The sequence below is a fragment of the Ursus americanus genome, chromosome X, assembly GCF_024610735.1.
Source record: "Ursus americanus isolate L20-20 chromosome X, mUrsAme1.1.p, whole genome shotgun sequence".
Taxonomy (NCBI): Eukaryota; Metazoa; Chordata; class Mammalia; order Carnivora; family Ursidae; genus Ursus; species Ursus americanus.
Genome location: NC_142164.1, coordinates 82,229,946 through 82,245,451, shown reverse-complemented (window position 1 = coordinate 82,245,451; position 15,506 = coordinate 82,229,946). Strand labels below are relative to the sequence as shown.

General features: G+C 48.1%; 1 protein-coding gene and 1 pseudogene across 1 annotated transcript; both read left to right on the top strand.

The window, feature by feature from the left end:
• The first annotated feature begins 576 nt into the window (after positions 1-576).
• TBC1D25 (TBC1 domain family member 25) lies at positions 577-14,216 on the top strand. The gene is made up of 6 exons (XM_045790393.2): positions 577-797; positions 2,398-2,507; positions 3,460-3,614; positions 11,877-12,004; positions 12,142-12,330; positions 12,604-14,216. The coding sequence occupies exons 1-6, from the start codon at positions 678-680 to the stop codon at positions 13,960-13,962; spliced, it is 2,061 nt and encodes a 686-aa protein (XP_045646349.1). The 5' UTR covers positions 577-677; the 3' UTR covers positions 13,963-14,216.
• Positions 4,099-4,222, top strand: LOC123787602 (U4 spliceosomal RNA; annotated as a pseudogene).
• Positions 14,217-15,506: the final 1,290 nt, after the last annotated feature.

Here is a 15,506-nt window from a genome sequence, read left to right as displayed (position 1 = left end):
CCCTCTTCCTCTGCCCCTTCCTCTGGCTTGTGCTCTCTCTCTCTCTTGCAAATAAATAAAATCTTTTTTAAAAAAAGAAATATGCAGACAGAAACAGCAAAAGTCATAAATGTACAGCTCCATGAATTTTCACAAAGTGGAAACTTTTTAAAAGATTCTGGAAAAAGGATTATTTTTCCATTCAGCAGACTCATTTGAAGCGAGGGCCACAGGCTTTTGAAATAGATGACATCATCTGTTAAGCCGAGGCACGGGGCAAGTCGGGGCGGGATGTGGGGCTTGACGTCATCGCACAGCAGGTTCCTTTCCCCGCCCACTTCTCTCGCCTGAGTATGTCGTCACTGTAAACGAAGGTGAATCCGGAAGTAAGCTGCCCAGGCAACCAAACCGCAGGCGGGGGGAGGTGGGACCTCATTAGGCGCCTGCGCACTGTTGGAAGTGAGGCACAAAGCACCTCTTTTGGGGGCGGGACACCTGGCAACAGCATCTTAGGCGCGTGCGCAGAGGCCATCTCCACCCTGTGCCTGGTGGGAGGGGCAGTGGGGGGGGCAGGGTCGCACAGCGCCCTCTGCGCCTGCGCTGGGGCGCAAGGTGGGGCCGCGGGCACTCGCACTCTAGAGTGCGCATAGAGGTGGGGGGCAACGGTCAACCGTCGCCCTGAGGCGGGTGGCGGCGGGATGGCGTCGGCCTCTGGATCCTCGGATTTGGCCGGCTCTGGAGCGCCCCCACCTGGTGGGGGAGCCCAGGCGGCGGCGGCTGAGGAGGAGGAGCGAGAGGTGGTACGGGTCCGAGTCAAGGTGAGGCTGACAACTGGTCGGCCTGCCCTCCTGGGGTGCCCAGGGGAGGGGAGGGCGGTGATTCTCCCAGGTTGGAGGGCGGGACCCGAGATTTGGGGTGTTAACCTGAGGGGCGAGGCTTGAGGGCAGAGTGATAGTGATGGGGACTGGGCGGGGGTGGGGGGAGGCTGGACCTGGAAATGCTGGGCAGGGCCTGAGGACGTAAGGACTGAAAATGGAGGGGGTAGGGGCCTAAGGAATGGATAGGTGGAGATTATGGGTAAAGAGGAGGGGCCGTAGGGCTGGAGGAGGGGCCTTAAATAGTTGAGGAGTGAGGGGGGCTGCTGGTGTCTGAAAAGGAGGTGCTGAAGTCAATTAACATGTATGTTGAGACTGCACTTGTGTGCAGATTTACAATCTCACCCGGGATGAGCTGACGTGCTTGTCGGGAAGACAGCTAAATAAATGAGATGCTTTGGACACTGGTGAATGTTGTGAAGAGATAACGAGAAAGCTTCTGAACTGGGGAGTTACTTTAGCCAAGGTTGTAGCGGGGAGGTCCCTAGAGAGGTATTGAAGGAGCAGAGACCCAAATAAAAAAGGAATCAGCCATGTGCATGTCGGAGGCAGAGTGGAAGCAGAGAGAACACCAAGGGCAAAGGCTGGGAGGTGGGGATGAGCTTGGCATGTTCCCTTAGGTTCCCATATTGCTGGAGGGAGAGAGCAAGGGCAGGAGTGGGTAGGGGGTAAAAGAATGAGGTAAAAGAGGGGCACATTGTGAAGGGCCTTTGGCATGTATTCTGAGTAAGAAAGCTGTTGCCATGGCTCCAGCAAGTGCTGATGGTGGCTCGGGCTAGGGTGGTGGCACTGGTCTTGGTGAGAAGAAGGTAGATTCCGGAAAGAAGTAAACAGATCACCTCAGGAAGCTCTAAGGTAGAGGTTTAGGAATTCAGAAAAGAGATGATGCCTGAGCTGTGGGTGAGCCAGTTGGAAGAAAGTGGGTAGGACTTTCCAGACATGGGGATCAGCACAAGCAAAGTCCTGGAGCCAGGATGTGTTCAAATTAACTTCCAGCAGTTTGGTGGTACCAGAGTGTAAAGTTCAAAAAAGCTGACTGAAAAGAGGCTGGCCAGCAGCCTGTAGGCCCACCTTCTGAGGACCCTGGGGTTGCCTTCGAAGAGAGTAAAGCAGGGTAGTATTGTAGATAGAGGTGCTAAATTGGTGCAGCATTGAGTATTGATTTAATGCGGGCCAGACTGGACATGGCGATGCTGACAACCGTGGGGGACAAAGAAGAAGGATTGGGTGCTTGGACTATTGCAGTAGCTTCCTCCTCACTGAACTGCTGCTTTCTCCCTTGCCCCCCCCCCCAGTCTGTTCTTCTAAGAGCAGCTAGAAGGATCCTGTTAAATCCTACATCAGTTCACATCCCTCCTCTGCACAGAACCCTCCAAGTCTTACCCCTCACTCAGAGTAAAAACCAAAGCCCTCACCATGACCCAGAACACCCGTCTCCACATGCCCCTGCCCACCACTCGTCTGACCTTGCCTCCTATCCCTCTGTCTGCTTCAGTGTGGTGATGTGGCCCCTGATGGCCCACCCTGTTTCTTCTCTCCCCAGAAGTGTGAGAGCTTTTTGTCACCTGAGTTCCGCTCTTTCGCCGTCGACCCCCAGATCACCTCGCTTGATGTATTACAACACATCCTTATCCGAGCCTTTGATTTGAATGGGTGAGTTATGGGATGCTGGGGAACGAACTGTGGGGCCACCCACCTCAACAGTGGTTGTTTGGCTTTTTTGTTGTTCTTTGGTAGGGGTTTTGTTTGTTCGTTTCATTATTACAAATAATCCCACAGTGAACTGCCACATTTGCATATCCTGGAATATTTGGGGAAATCTAGCCATAGGATAAATTCCTAGCAGTGGTATTGCTGGGTTAAAGGGTGTGTGCTTTTAAAAATTTCTGTGGATGTTTCCGAAATGCTCTCCAGACAGGTTTTTGCCAATTTACAGTCTCCCCAGCAGCATATAAAATGCCTGTTTCCCTCAGAAACACTGGTTACTAGAAAACATTGGAAAATTTGCTGACCTGATAGAAGAAAAGTGGTGTCTCTTGGGGGCAGGTGTAATGGTTATTTTGTTGTGGTTGTTATTTTGGAGAAATACATGCACATGGTAACAAATTCAGAGTACAAAAGTGATGTCTACTTAGGATGTTTCCATGGTTACAACAGTTATCACACAACATACTTCATTCCATAGTTGTTCAAGTATATCTGAAGAACAAATTCTTGGTTGTTATTTGACTTCTTTGCATAAACATTTTTTGTTGTGAAAGATAACAAACACCCAGCTTGCTTTATTTTTTATGCAGTAGGAAGGCTGCTTTCTTCCCACTTCTATCCCTTAACTACCCTGTCACCCTCCCTAGAGGGGACCAACATTTTACGTTTTCAGTGTGCCCTCTAGATATAAGCAGGTGTGTGTGTTTCTGTGTTTGTGTAACAAAGTAGAGGTAAACTCTCTGACTTCAGGCAGCCCGAAACCCTTAGCACAGTACCCCACACAGTGTAGAGAGTTGTTCAGCATCATCTCTGCCTTCCCTGGCTTTTTGTGGAAACTGTCCCTGAGGCCTCCAGGGCACTGGGGGCACCTGAGAGCTGCCACACCTCCTCTGTCCAGGAAGAAGAACTTTGGCATCAGCTACCTGGGCCGGGATCGGCTGGGGCAGGAAACTTACCTCTCACTCCTGTCTGACTGGGACCTCAGCACAGCCTTCGCCACCGCCTCCAAACCTTACCTGCAGCTGCGGGTAGACATTCGGCCCACCGAGGACAGTGAGTACCTGGCACCCTCGGGGCACTGCTCTGGAACCCATCCTTTCCCCATGGGATGACTCCACCCCTTACAATACACTCCCTCACAGTGGGCTTGAGAGGAAGAAGGTATCCTAGGTCCACATCCTGGCTTGGCCACTGGGCCTCAATTTCTCTACCTGTAAAGTAGATATAATGGTATCGTAGGGCCATCATGAAGATTAAACAGGGAAATTCATGTAAAATGCCTGGAACAGTGCATGGCTGCATAGTGAATGCTCAAAAAATATTAGCTCTAGGGGCGCCTGGGTAACTCAGTCGATTGAGCATCCAACTCTTGGTTTCGGCCCAGGTCACGATCTCGGGGTCATGAGATCGAGCCCCGTGTCCGGGTCTGCACTCACTGCAGAGTCTGCTTGAGATTCTCTCTCTCTCCCCCTCTCTCCCTCGTCCTCACTTCCTCTTTCTAAAATAAAATAAAAATATTTTTAAAATATTAGCTTTAAGCTTAGTGCAGTGGCAGTATCATAGCCAATGAGGTTTATCCGAGGCATGATTATTGCTAATTAAAATATTAGCTTTAACAATAATTTATCATATATTTACTATTATATAATCTAGTAATATAGTTTGTAATTATATAATGCAGCATAACAATAAAAATGTAATATCATGGGGTGCCTGGGTGGCTCAGTCATTAAGCGTCTGCCTTCGGCTCAGGGCGTGATCCCGGCGTTCTGGGATCGAGCCCCGCATCAGGCTCCTCCACTGGGAGCCTGCTTCTTCCTCTCCCACTCCCCCTGCCTGTGTTCCCTCTCTCACTGGCTGTCTCTCTCTCTGTCAAATAAATAAATAAAAATCTTAAAAAAAAAACTTAAAAAAAGTAATATCGTATGTTTCCATTATAATAACATACAACTATAACAATGCTGTATATAATAATGATGGTTGTATTCATTCATTCATTCATCCTGCACTCATATTCATTTGTTTACACTCTTATTCATTATTCCCTTGTCTTCTCAGCCACTTCCTCTCTTCTCATATTTGTTCCCTGACTCTTATCCTGTATTGGTCCCTCAGAGCACACAGATAAATTAAGACATGGGCCAAAAAATTTGATTATAAACCATACATTAGATGATATTGTATCAATGTTAAATGTTCTGGGTATGGTAATGGTATCATGGTTATTGAAGGAAGATGTCCTTGTTCTCAGGAGAAACACAGTTAAGAACTAAGGGGTAAAGTGTCATGATGTCTGCAAATAATTCAGCAAAAAATAATATATATTGGGGTGCTTGGATGGCTCAGTCAGTTAAGCGGTCAGCTCTTGATTTCATCTCAGGTCATGATCTCAGGGTCCTGGGATCAAGCCTCACATCAGGCTCCACGCTCTGTGGGGAGTCTGCTCAAGCATTTTCTCTTCCTCTGCTCCTCCCCCCAACTGTGCACACTCTTTCTTGCTCTCTCTCTGAAATAAGTAGGTAAATCTTTTTTAAAAAACAATATGTATCTATACAGAGAGAGCAAGATGAAGCAAGTGTGGCAAAAAATATGAATGGGGAACTAGATGAAGGATGTATGGATACGCAATGAATTCATCTTTTTAACTTTATTATGGATTTGAAATTTATTTATTTATTTGAGAGAGAGAGACTGAGAGCATACAAGCAGGGGGAACGGCAGGCAGAGGGAGAGGGAGAAGCAGGCTCCCTGCTGAGCAGAGAGCCCCATGTGATGGCTCCATCCCAGGGCCCTGGGATCATGACCTGAGCTAAAGGCAGATGCTTAATCAACTGAGCCACCCAGGTGCCCCTGAAATTTTTTTAAATAAAAAAAGTTGGGGGCTCAGCATCGGACTCCGTGCTCAGCAGGAAGTCTGCTGGAAGATTCTCTCCCTCTGCCCCTCCCTCCACTCTGTCTCTGTTTCTCTCTCTCTCTCTCTCTCTAAAATGAATAAGTAAATCTTCAAAAAAATAATAAATAAGATCTTAAAAAGTAATAAAATAAAAAGTTGTGGGGTGGAAGACATGGTTCCCAGCCTCAGGGAATTCACACGCCCAGTTGGGATGACTGAGGTCTTTTATGACATCATAGTAACATTATAGATAGCTAACATGTGTTGAACACTTAGGACCATTCTACACGTGTAATGTTTATTCACTGGATTGTCAAAGCAATCCCAGAGGGTAGGCATGATGGTCGTCCCTATGTTACAGTTGAGGAAACCAAGGCTCAGAGAGGGCAACAGGACTTGTGTGTGTCACACAGACAGTGAGTGGAAGAGCAGGATTTGAACCCAGATGGTGGCTGAACTAGCTCCAGATTCCTTGCTTTTAACCATTTGATTCTGTGAAATTGTGGGCTTGTTAAGATTGGCAGCCTTGAGAAAAAGAGCAAGAGGTGGAGAGAGGGAGAGGAAAACGAGTCAAGGCAAAAGCGACAGAGATGGGAGAGAGACAAGTGGCAAAGACAGGTAGCCAGAGACAGGAACTTCTGCCAGAGTAGGCCTGTGTGCTTAGCTCAGTCACTTAACTAATTCCCCACGCCTTGGTTCCCTCACCTGCAGAACAGACACAGTAGCACTGTTTCAGTAAAGAAATCAAATCTGCGCAGCTAATAAACAGGAAGAAAACCCCAACTCCGTAAGAACTCAGAGGAATACAGGGGTGCCAGGGTGGCTCAGTCAGTTAAGCGTCTGCCTTCGGCTCAGGTCATGATCCGGGGGTCCTGGGATCAAGCCCCACATCAGGCTCCTTGCTCAGTGGGGAGCCTGCTTCTCCCTCTCCCTGCTGCTCCCCCTGCTTGTGCTCCCCCCGCCCGTCAAATAAACAAATAAAATCTTTTTAAAAATTAAATAAATAAAAAGAACTAAGAGGAATGCCAATAAAGCAGAGACACAGACCCCTCTCGACTTGGCAAAAGCTATTTAAACACTATCTTTTTAGAGAATCATCTTCCCAGTTATTGATGAGTCCGTTCTTTTCCTACTGTTGTGTCATTTACCATATTCCTGCATTTGGTAAACAAACCTGTTTCTGAATTCCTGGTCCTGTTAGGTGCATCTCTTTGCTAAATCCAAACCAGTTCCAGGTGGTTTTAATCACATTTCTTTATGATAGGTTTTAATGTTTTCCTTTTTAAATTTTTTTCTTAAATATTCTTGTGCGCTTACTGTTCATTTCATTTAATAGAATTAGCTTATCGGTCCATTAAAATCCTAATGGGAATTTGATTGAAGTTGCATTTTTTTAAAGAAATTAATTTTTTAATTACCTAGTAATACATTTTCTTTATGAAAAATGAAAACATTTCAAATAATGCTGAAGTCCCCTGGAACCACTAAATCACTGAAGTTAGTGCCTAACTTTTTTTTTAAGATTTTATTTATTTATTTGAGAGGGGGAGAGAGGGAGAGAGTGCAGTAGCCTGGGGAGAGGGGCAGAGGGAGAGGGAGAGTCAAACTCCCTGCTGAGCAGGGAGCCCAATGTGGGGCTCAGTCCCAAGACCCCAGGATCATGACCTGAGCCGAAGGGAGATGCTTAACAGACTGAGCCACCCAGGCGTCCCGCACTGCGCCTAATCTCGATTCCCTACCCTTTTGCCCTTCAGGAACCACATTATTAGCTTGATGTGTAATTTTGCAGTTCCTTTACTTACTCATACACACACATTTATCCACATATAAACATAAGTATATTCATGTTTGTATATATACACAAATGGTATGTGTTTAATATAAATGGTCTCAAGCTGTATGTTTGTAAGTATCCAATAGATGGGGCTATAATATATATATATATATATATATATATATATATATATATATATATATATATATATATATATATATATATATAATAAATATTATCCCTGACGTTCTTGTGATCATGTTCATGACTGTGAAAGCAACAGGCATGTTGTGACAACTTGGATTGGCCAGTCCCTCTTTTCTGGGAAGAAGTCCATTTCTGCCACCTCTACAAATGGAAGATTACCAAGCCTAGACCTTCAACCAATTTGTACAGTTGCGATATGAATCCTCTTTCTGTCATATGTACTGCAGATATTTTTTTCCCAGCTTATCTTTTGTTTTACGGCTTTGCTTACAGTCTTTTTTTTTTTTGTCCTACTGAAAACTAAATTTTTTTGAAGATTTTATTTATTTATTTGGCAGAGAGACAGTCAGCGAGAGAGGGAACACAAGCAGGGGGAGTGGGAGAAGAAGAAGCCGGCTCCCAGCAGAGGAGCCCAATGTGGGGCTCGATCCCAGGACCCTGGGATCACGCCCTGGGCCGAAGGCAGACGCTTAACGACTGAGCCACCCAGGCGCCCCCCTGAAAACTAAAATTTGTATGCCGTCTATACATAATACCTATCTCTTTCTTTATGATTTCTGAGTATCTCCCCTTACTTTGGAACATCTTCCCCATCCACAAGCTTATACAAATATTCTCCTACGGTTTCTTCTAATGTGCTTATTTTCTTTTTTTACATGTAAATCTCTACTCTGTGAACATTGTGATAAGTACACCTGGTTCTTTTAAAAAATGCCGGATAAACAGTCAGTTATGCCAGCATCATTTATTAAAGAACCACCATGTTTACGCTGATTTGAAATGACACTTTTATCATACACTGAGTTCCCGCGTGTACTTGGGATTTATTTCTGGGCTTTTTACCGCATTCCACCGGTTGGCTCCATTTGTCTATTGCTGTGCTAACGCCATATTTTTATCACAGTGGTTTTGTGGTTAATTTTAATAAGGCAAGGCAAGCATTGCCATCCTCCCACTCTTCTTTTTCTTGGCTCTTCTTTTCCTTAACTATTCTTAAATGTGAATTTTTCCATATGATCCTTAAATAATGTTTATCCCGTTCCAGGAAAAACCCCATTAGATTTCTGATTGGCATTGCACAGAATTTATATACTAATTTAGGGTTTGGGAAGTTTGACAATATTATAGGAAAATGTAGTACTCATAGCGCCTAATTATGTAATACCACAGGCAGGGCCTGGGACAGCACCCCATAATGAAAAATTTGGATGCTTCTCCGGGGAAATGTGTACGCATTCACACTTAGTAGGTTATAGAAAGACTGTGTATAGTCTTATGGCAGTTCAGATCAGGCTTTGCCACTGGATGAGTTTGTGCTCATAGAAATCCTTTGCCCATTCTATTAATGGGTTCTTTCTTTTTTAAAATCAATATAGAATGTCATTCTTTTCCTGTAATACTTTTGGCCTCGAGTGGTGCTTTTTCTGACATTCACATGGTTGGTGTTTGCCAGGAGTGCCTTTAGGTGTCTTCAACTTCCAGCCTTTGTCACTTAGTTTTAGGTATGTCTCTCACCAAAACCCTGTACCAGGATTTATATTTATTTTATGCAATTGACAGTGAAATCTTTTTCCCTCCAGTCTCTCCCACCCTCCCACGCCCTTGAAATGGAAGCTTTGGAACACTTTTAATTCTTATTTTTACTCTGATCCCTAACCTTTAATTTCTGGGTTTTGGTTAGATAGTAATTTCTTTAGATAGATAGATAGATAGATAGATAGATAGATAGATAGATAGATAGATAGGTTAGATAGTAATTTCTTTAGATAGATAGATAGATAGATAGATAGATAGATAGATAGATAGATGATAGATAGATAGATAATAATTTCTTTTTAAATTCCAGGCTATCATATTTTCTTTATAGTAGGACACTTATGTTTCAGGGATCCTAAGTAACACTTAATATTACAAAGTCCCAATCACAGTACCTTTGTCATTTCACGTTTGACTACACATATTAAAAACTCGTGGCCTGTCACCATTTACCATCCCTGTTGCCTTACCCCACTTGGAGCCCTGGTAGTCATTCAGTAGTCATTTGCTTAGAGAACTTATTGTTCTCCAACAAGGTGCATGCCTTGAATGTACTCCAATGACCAAAAATGTCTTTCTTTGGCCATGATAGATGTGTACTGTCTCGGCTGGGTGGGGGGCCCTTGCATCTCAAGGCTTTCTTCTCAGTACTCTGTGGGCATGGCAAGCCACTGTCTTCTTGCTTGAGGAACAGAACTACTTTCATCTTAGGTCTCCTGGACTTGTCCTCCAGGTCTCTTTACATTTTCACTCAAATTGTCAAGCTCTAGCTCTCCATCTTGAAGGGGTTCTTCTGTTTGGTCTTTCAGACCATTAGTTTGACCTTCTTCATTTTGCCTGTTAAGTGTTTTCATACTTTGTTTGCAAAGTATGTACTTTGTTTCCAAAGTACCACTCTGGAAGCTGTTGGGAGAGAGTGGAGAGGAGCAAAGAGGCAGTTTCAAGGGAGAGACGTGGTGGCTCAGACAGGCGACAAGGCAGAGATGAGAAAAGAGGTGGAATTGAAGTATGTTTTGCATGCAGAAACCACAGGGCTTAGTGACAGTTTGGCCCTGGGAGTTGAGAGAGTGGGAGGCGGCAAAGATGACTCTCAGGTTTCTGGATCAAGCAAATGAACAGATAGGGGAGCAGAGGAAGAAGTCCTGTCCAGAGTGGATCTTGGGCTCTTCTTTTGGACTCCGTACGTTCTCAGTGCTCTATGAGACATCCAGGGAGAGGCAGTGACATCCAAATATGACCTAGGGTTTGCTCCTCCCTCAGCTCTGTGGGAGAAGGTAAAGTGGACTCCATGGACAGGCCGCTTAGGGACAGCATTGGCCTGCAAATGACGATGGCTTAAACAAATTAAAGTTGATTTGTTCATATAGTAGAGTTTGAAATCCACTGGACATCGCTGTTGTCAGCTTAGCTGCTCTGTGGCGCCAGGGCTGATATCTCTTAAGTCTCTTGAACTTCCTTCACGTGGCCACTGCCACTTCAGCCATCACATCACATTTCGGGTGGGAAGAAAGGATGTGAGGGCAAGTAAGGAAGAGAGGGAAGGGCTAGACCTCTGATGTTCCAAGGGCCAGAACTGGGTAGAGTCAGCATAGTACTATTTCCTCTGTGTAATATACACGAAATCGATGTTCCACAAATACCTCTCCTAAAAATCTGTCTGGGCTTTGGAGTAAGGTAAACAAGGTTCAGATCTGGCCAGCCCTAACGTTTCCTGGCTGTAGAATCTTGGCTGATTGTTAATCGGTCCAACCTTTTTTGTCATCATCTACAAAATGAGAATGATCATGGTAATCTGTACCAATTGTGGGATGGAGATTAGCACGAATATAAGATTAAGAGTTTGGGCTCTTGGGGCGCCTGGGTGGCTCAGTCGTTAGGTGTCTGCCTTCGGCTCAGGTCATGATCCCAGTGTTCTGGGATCAAGCCCCACATTGGGCTCCCTGCTCAGCGGGAAGGCTGCTTCTCCCTCCCCCACTCCCCCTACTTGTGTTCCCTCTCTCACTGGCTGTCTCTCTGTCAAATAAATAAATAAAATCTTAAAAAAAAAAAAGATTTTGGGCTCTTGAGCTTCGGGCCTGGGCTTCAAATTTAGTTCTTTCACTTACTAGCTGTGAGGCCTTAGGCTACTCTCTTATATTGACTGTGCCTATTTCCTCATAGAAAGAATGGTGTTAATAATAGTACCCAACTGGGGGCACCTGGCTGGCTCAGTCAGTGGAGCATGCGACTCTTGATATTTGGGTTGTGAGTTCAAGCCCCATGTCGGGTGTGGCAGTTACCTAAGAGATAAAAATCTTTATAGTAGTAATGGTGGTGGTGGTGGTGGTGGTGGTAGTGGTAGTGGTAGTAGTAGTAGTGCCAGGTGCCTGGGTGGCTCAGTTGGTTAAGTGTCTGTCTTCAGCTCAGGTCATGATCTCGGGGTCCTGAGATCGAGCCTGGCATTAGGCTCCCTGCTCAGTGGGGAGTCTGCTTCTCCCTCTCCCTCTCCCTCTCCCTCTCCCCCTGCTCTTGCTTGCACTCTCTCTCTCTGTCTCTCTCAAATAAATAAAATCTTTAAAAAAATAATAGTGCCCAACTTATAGGAAGGTTGTGAATATTAAATGAGTCAATATTTGCAAAGGGCTCAGAACACTTCCTGGCTAAAGTGAAGCCCTTGTCACAGTACTTGGCACATAGTAAGTGCTCAATAACTATTACTTAGAGTTTGCTGAGCCGTTTTGTGGGACAGTTACCACAAAAGAATTATTCACGGTTTTATGTTTTGCTTGATTTAGATGACATGGGAAGAGAGGGTGGGAGTCATTCATTGCCCCGTAGGTGGCCTGGCTTTGGTGGGAGACGAACCCAGCCCTGAGGTGTGGGGCTCTCACGCCTGTTCTCATATCCTGTCATTCTGTGTGCCTAGGCCCTCTGCTGGAAGACTGGGACATAATCAGCCCCAAGGATGTCATTGGTTCCGACGTGCTACTGGCTGAGAAAAGGTCATCGCTGACGACGGCTGCCCTGCCCTTCACGCAGTCTATCCTCTCTCAGGTGGTTTCAGCGACCTGGTGGCCGGCTGCAGGGGGAGGGCAGGCTGACCTGGCACCCCCGATTCTGAGCATGCTGGTTGGCACCTGCCCTTAGCCTGCCCAGCTGACTGGTGGCCTTTCTCCCTCCTTCCTTCACAGGTGGGCCGCACCTTGTCTAAGGTCCAGCAGGTGCTGAGCTGGTCATATGGGGAAGATGTCAAGCCCTTCAAGCCTCCCCTGAGCGATGCTGAGTTTCACACATACCTGAACCACGAGGGCCAGCTCTCCCGCCCCGAGGAGCTGCGCCTGCGGATCTATCACGGTGGTGTCGAGCCCTCCTTGCGAAAGGTGAGCCGCCTCGGTCACTCATCGGATCCGTCCCTCCTGCAGTGGTGACTGGCTCATGAGACACACGCAGTGGAGCACACTGTCATGGGATGGCGTGGAGCCGTTCCAGGGCAGCCAGCTCTCCAGGAGGGGCTGGGAGGCGGAAGCGGAAGGCTGACTTTTCTGAAGGAAGACAAAGGCCCCGAGGCAGCAGGGTGGGTGGCAACAGATCCCCACTGGCATGTGGTGGCTCTTTTGTAGAACCTCAGCCTTATCCCTTCTGTCCCTGGCCAGGTGGTGTGGCGGTACCTGTTGAACGTGTACCCGGATGGGCTGACAGGCCGCGAGCGGATGGACTACATGAAACGCAAGAGTCGCGAGTATGAGCAGCTCAAGAGTGAGTGGGCACAACGAGCGAGCCCTGAGGACTTGGAATTCATCCGCAGCACGGTCCTTAAGGATGTGCTGCGGACGGACCGGGCCCACCCCTACTACGCGGGGCCCGAGGACGGCCCGCACCTGCGGGCGCTGCACGATTTGCTCACCACCTACGCCGTTACCCACCCGCAGGTGTCCTACTGCCAGGGCATGAGCGACCTTGCCTCACCCATCCTCGCCGTCATGGACCACGAAGGCCATGCCTTCGTCTGCTTTTGTGGCATCATGAAGCGCCTGGCCGCAAACTTCCATCCTGATGGCCGCGCCATGGCCACCAAGTTTGCCCACCTCAAGCTGCTGCTACGACATGCCGACCCTGACTTCTACCAGTACCTACAAGAAGCTGGTGCCGATGACCTGTTCTTCTGTTACCGCTGGTTGCTGCTTGAACTCAAGCGCGAGTTCGCCTTTGATGATGCCCTCCGCATGCTCGAGGTCACCTGGAGTTCGCTGCCCCCCGATCCTCCTGAACATGAGGTAGAGCTCGTTGGACCCCCCAGCCAAGTGGCAGACACTGGCTTCAGTGGCCACAGGGGGCGGCCCGTGCGACAGAGGCACATGCTGAGGCCTGCTGGGGGAGGAGGCAGTGCTTTCGAAGATGCTGTCGACCACTTGGTCACGACCAGCCAGGGGCCTGGTGGCGGGGGGCGTCTCCTGAGACAAGCCAGTCTGGATGACCTCCAGCAACTCAGGGATAACACGGGCTCCAGGAGGGACCCTCTGGTCCAGCTGCCCCACCCAGCTGCCCTCATCAGTTCCAAGTCCCTCTCTGAGCCCTTGTTGAACTCCTCAGACCCACTCTCCTCCTCTTCCCACCCCGATTCCCCATCTTCCTCATCTCCGCCATCCACCCAAGAGGCCTCTCCTGCCGGTGATGTGGCTGCAGGATCCCCCTTGATGCCAGAGTTGGGCTCCCCACAAGAACCTGGGAAGTCCCTGCCACCCCCACCCCCACTGGGCCTGCCCCCGCCCCAGGAATTTGGCCGGGGGAACCCATTTATGCTCTTTCTCTGCCTTGCCATCCTGCTGGAACACCGCGACCACATCATGCGCAACGGGTTAGATTACAATGAGCTGGCCATGCACTTTGACCGCCTAGTGCGAAAACACCACCTGGGGCGCGTCCTTCGCCGGGCCAAGGCTCTCTTTGCTGATTACCTGCAGTCAGAGGTGTGGGACTCGGAGGAAGGGGCTGAGGCCACAGCCCCATCTTGATCAGGCTCCTTCCAGCCCACCATCAGCCCCACCAGATCTCTGTTCTTTACCACGAGGGCCTATACATGAGACCCCAACTCCCTCCTGCCAGCCCTAGACCTGTTGGAGTGCAGGGCCCCTTCTCCCCAGGTCTGAGAGTATGGGGCTCTGCCTTGGCACTGCCCCATGGAGGCCACGGCCTCCTTCCTCGGTTTATGTTGTATTGTTTTTAACAACTGTACTTTGCACACATGAAGGTCACTGTGGTCTGTGTATTTCTCTGCCCTCTCTCTGGTTTTTGTTATAGATGGAGTCCCCAGGGCCTCCTGACCTCACTTGGTGGGGGGTGGCCCTGGCTTCCCCAGTGGCAGGAGAGTGGGTGCTGAGAATTGGTTCTAGAAGGTGAGCTGAGCCCAGCTCGAGGACTGCTTGGGGGAGGCCTGAGGCTATTTTGTGGCACATCTGTCTGCCGGTAAGGGTCTGGATTATGGCTGTGAATGTACGTTTTCAGGACAGGCACCCGAATGAGGCATGAGACAGGGAGTTCCTGACTCCAAAAAGGCAAGTCTCATTACACAAACTGGACAGTACAGGCTACTTAGAAATGTTGGGCCAGCCACTTCTGCCATTCCACATGTCACCACTTCTAGGATCCAGACCCTCCCCTGTGAGTCTTAGGCACTAATGCTGGCAGTCCTGGGCAGGGTCTGAGGCACCTATTCTTATCACTTGCTTTGGGACCAGCTCGAGGGAACGTGGCCTTGCCATGTCTCGGGCTCTAAGCCGTAAATTGGGTTTGCAGCTCATGAGGGCCTGTCTTAACCATGTTAGCAACTGAAACTATTCCTTAGCCTTCTCGGTCCCACTTACGTTGGCACACAAATCAAACACTGATAAAACTCAGGCCCTAAAAGAAATCACCTACTTATGGGGAAGATAATGATCAAAAGAAGACCCTTTTTTCCCCACTTACCTTCTCAGATGGTGGATTCTTTCGTGGGCCAGATGCTGTCCTCCACAAAGGACACGCCGGTGATGGGTTAGGTAACTGGGTTCCTTCAGATTATGGCCTGGATATGCCAGGTTCTGGCCAGAAGTCGCTGCTGCACTGGGCACAGAGATGAGAGGCTTTGGGGCAGCCATCCTCTCATCTGTCTCCCCCAAGAATGCCATATGAAGCTGGAGAGAACCCTTAAAAGGTTCTCATCATGCCCCCATATTGGAGGGGAATCTGACCATTCCTCTGATGAGGGCTCGCTTCACTGGAAGAGCAGGACAAGACCATCCTGTGTCCAGGGTACTCCAAGAGTATGGGTCTAACAAGTACGGATAAGGTGCTCAGACACACATATCCCATCCAAGGGCCATCCAAAGATGAGGGTATCCGGCCCTCCGAAGACCTGAAATGTTCCCTTTGTCAGGCACCAGCTGATACCCCCTGGGTACATTCTGTGATTAATGAGCTCAGATATTTGAGGGGCCAGACATATCAATTCTGTGTATGGCAGCTTGGGACCTCTGAGGGTCAGAGGAGTCCTTTCCGTGAATAGGAAGCTCAGATACGC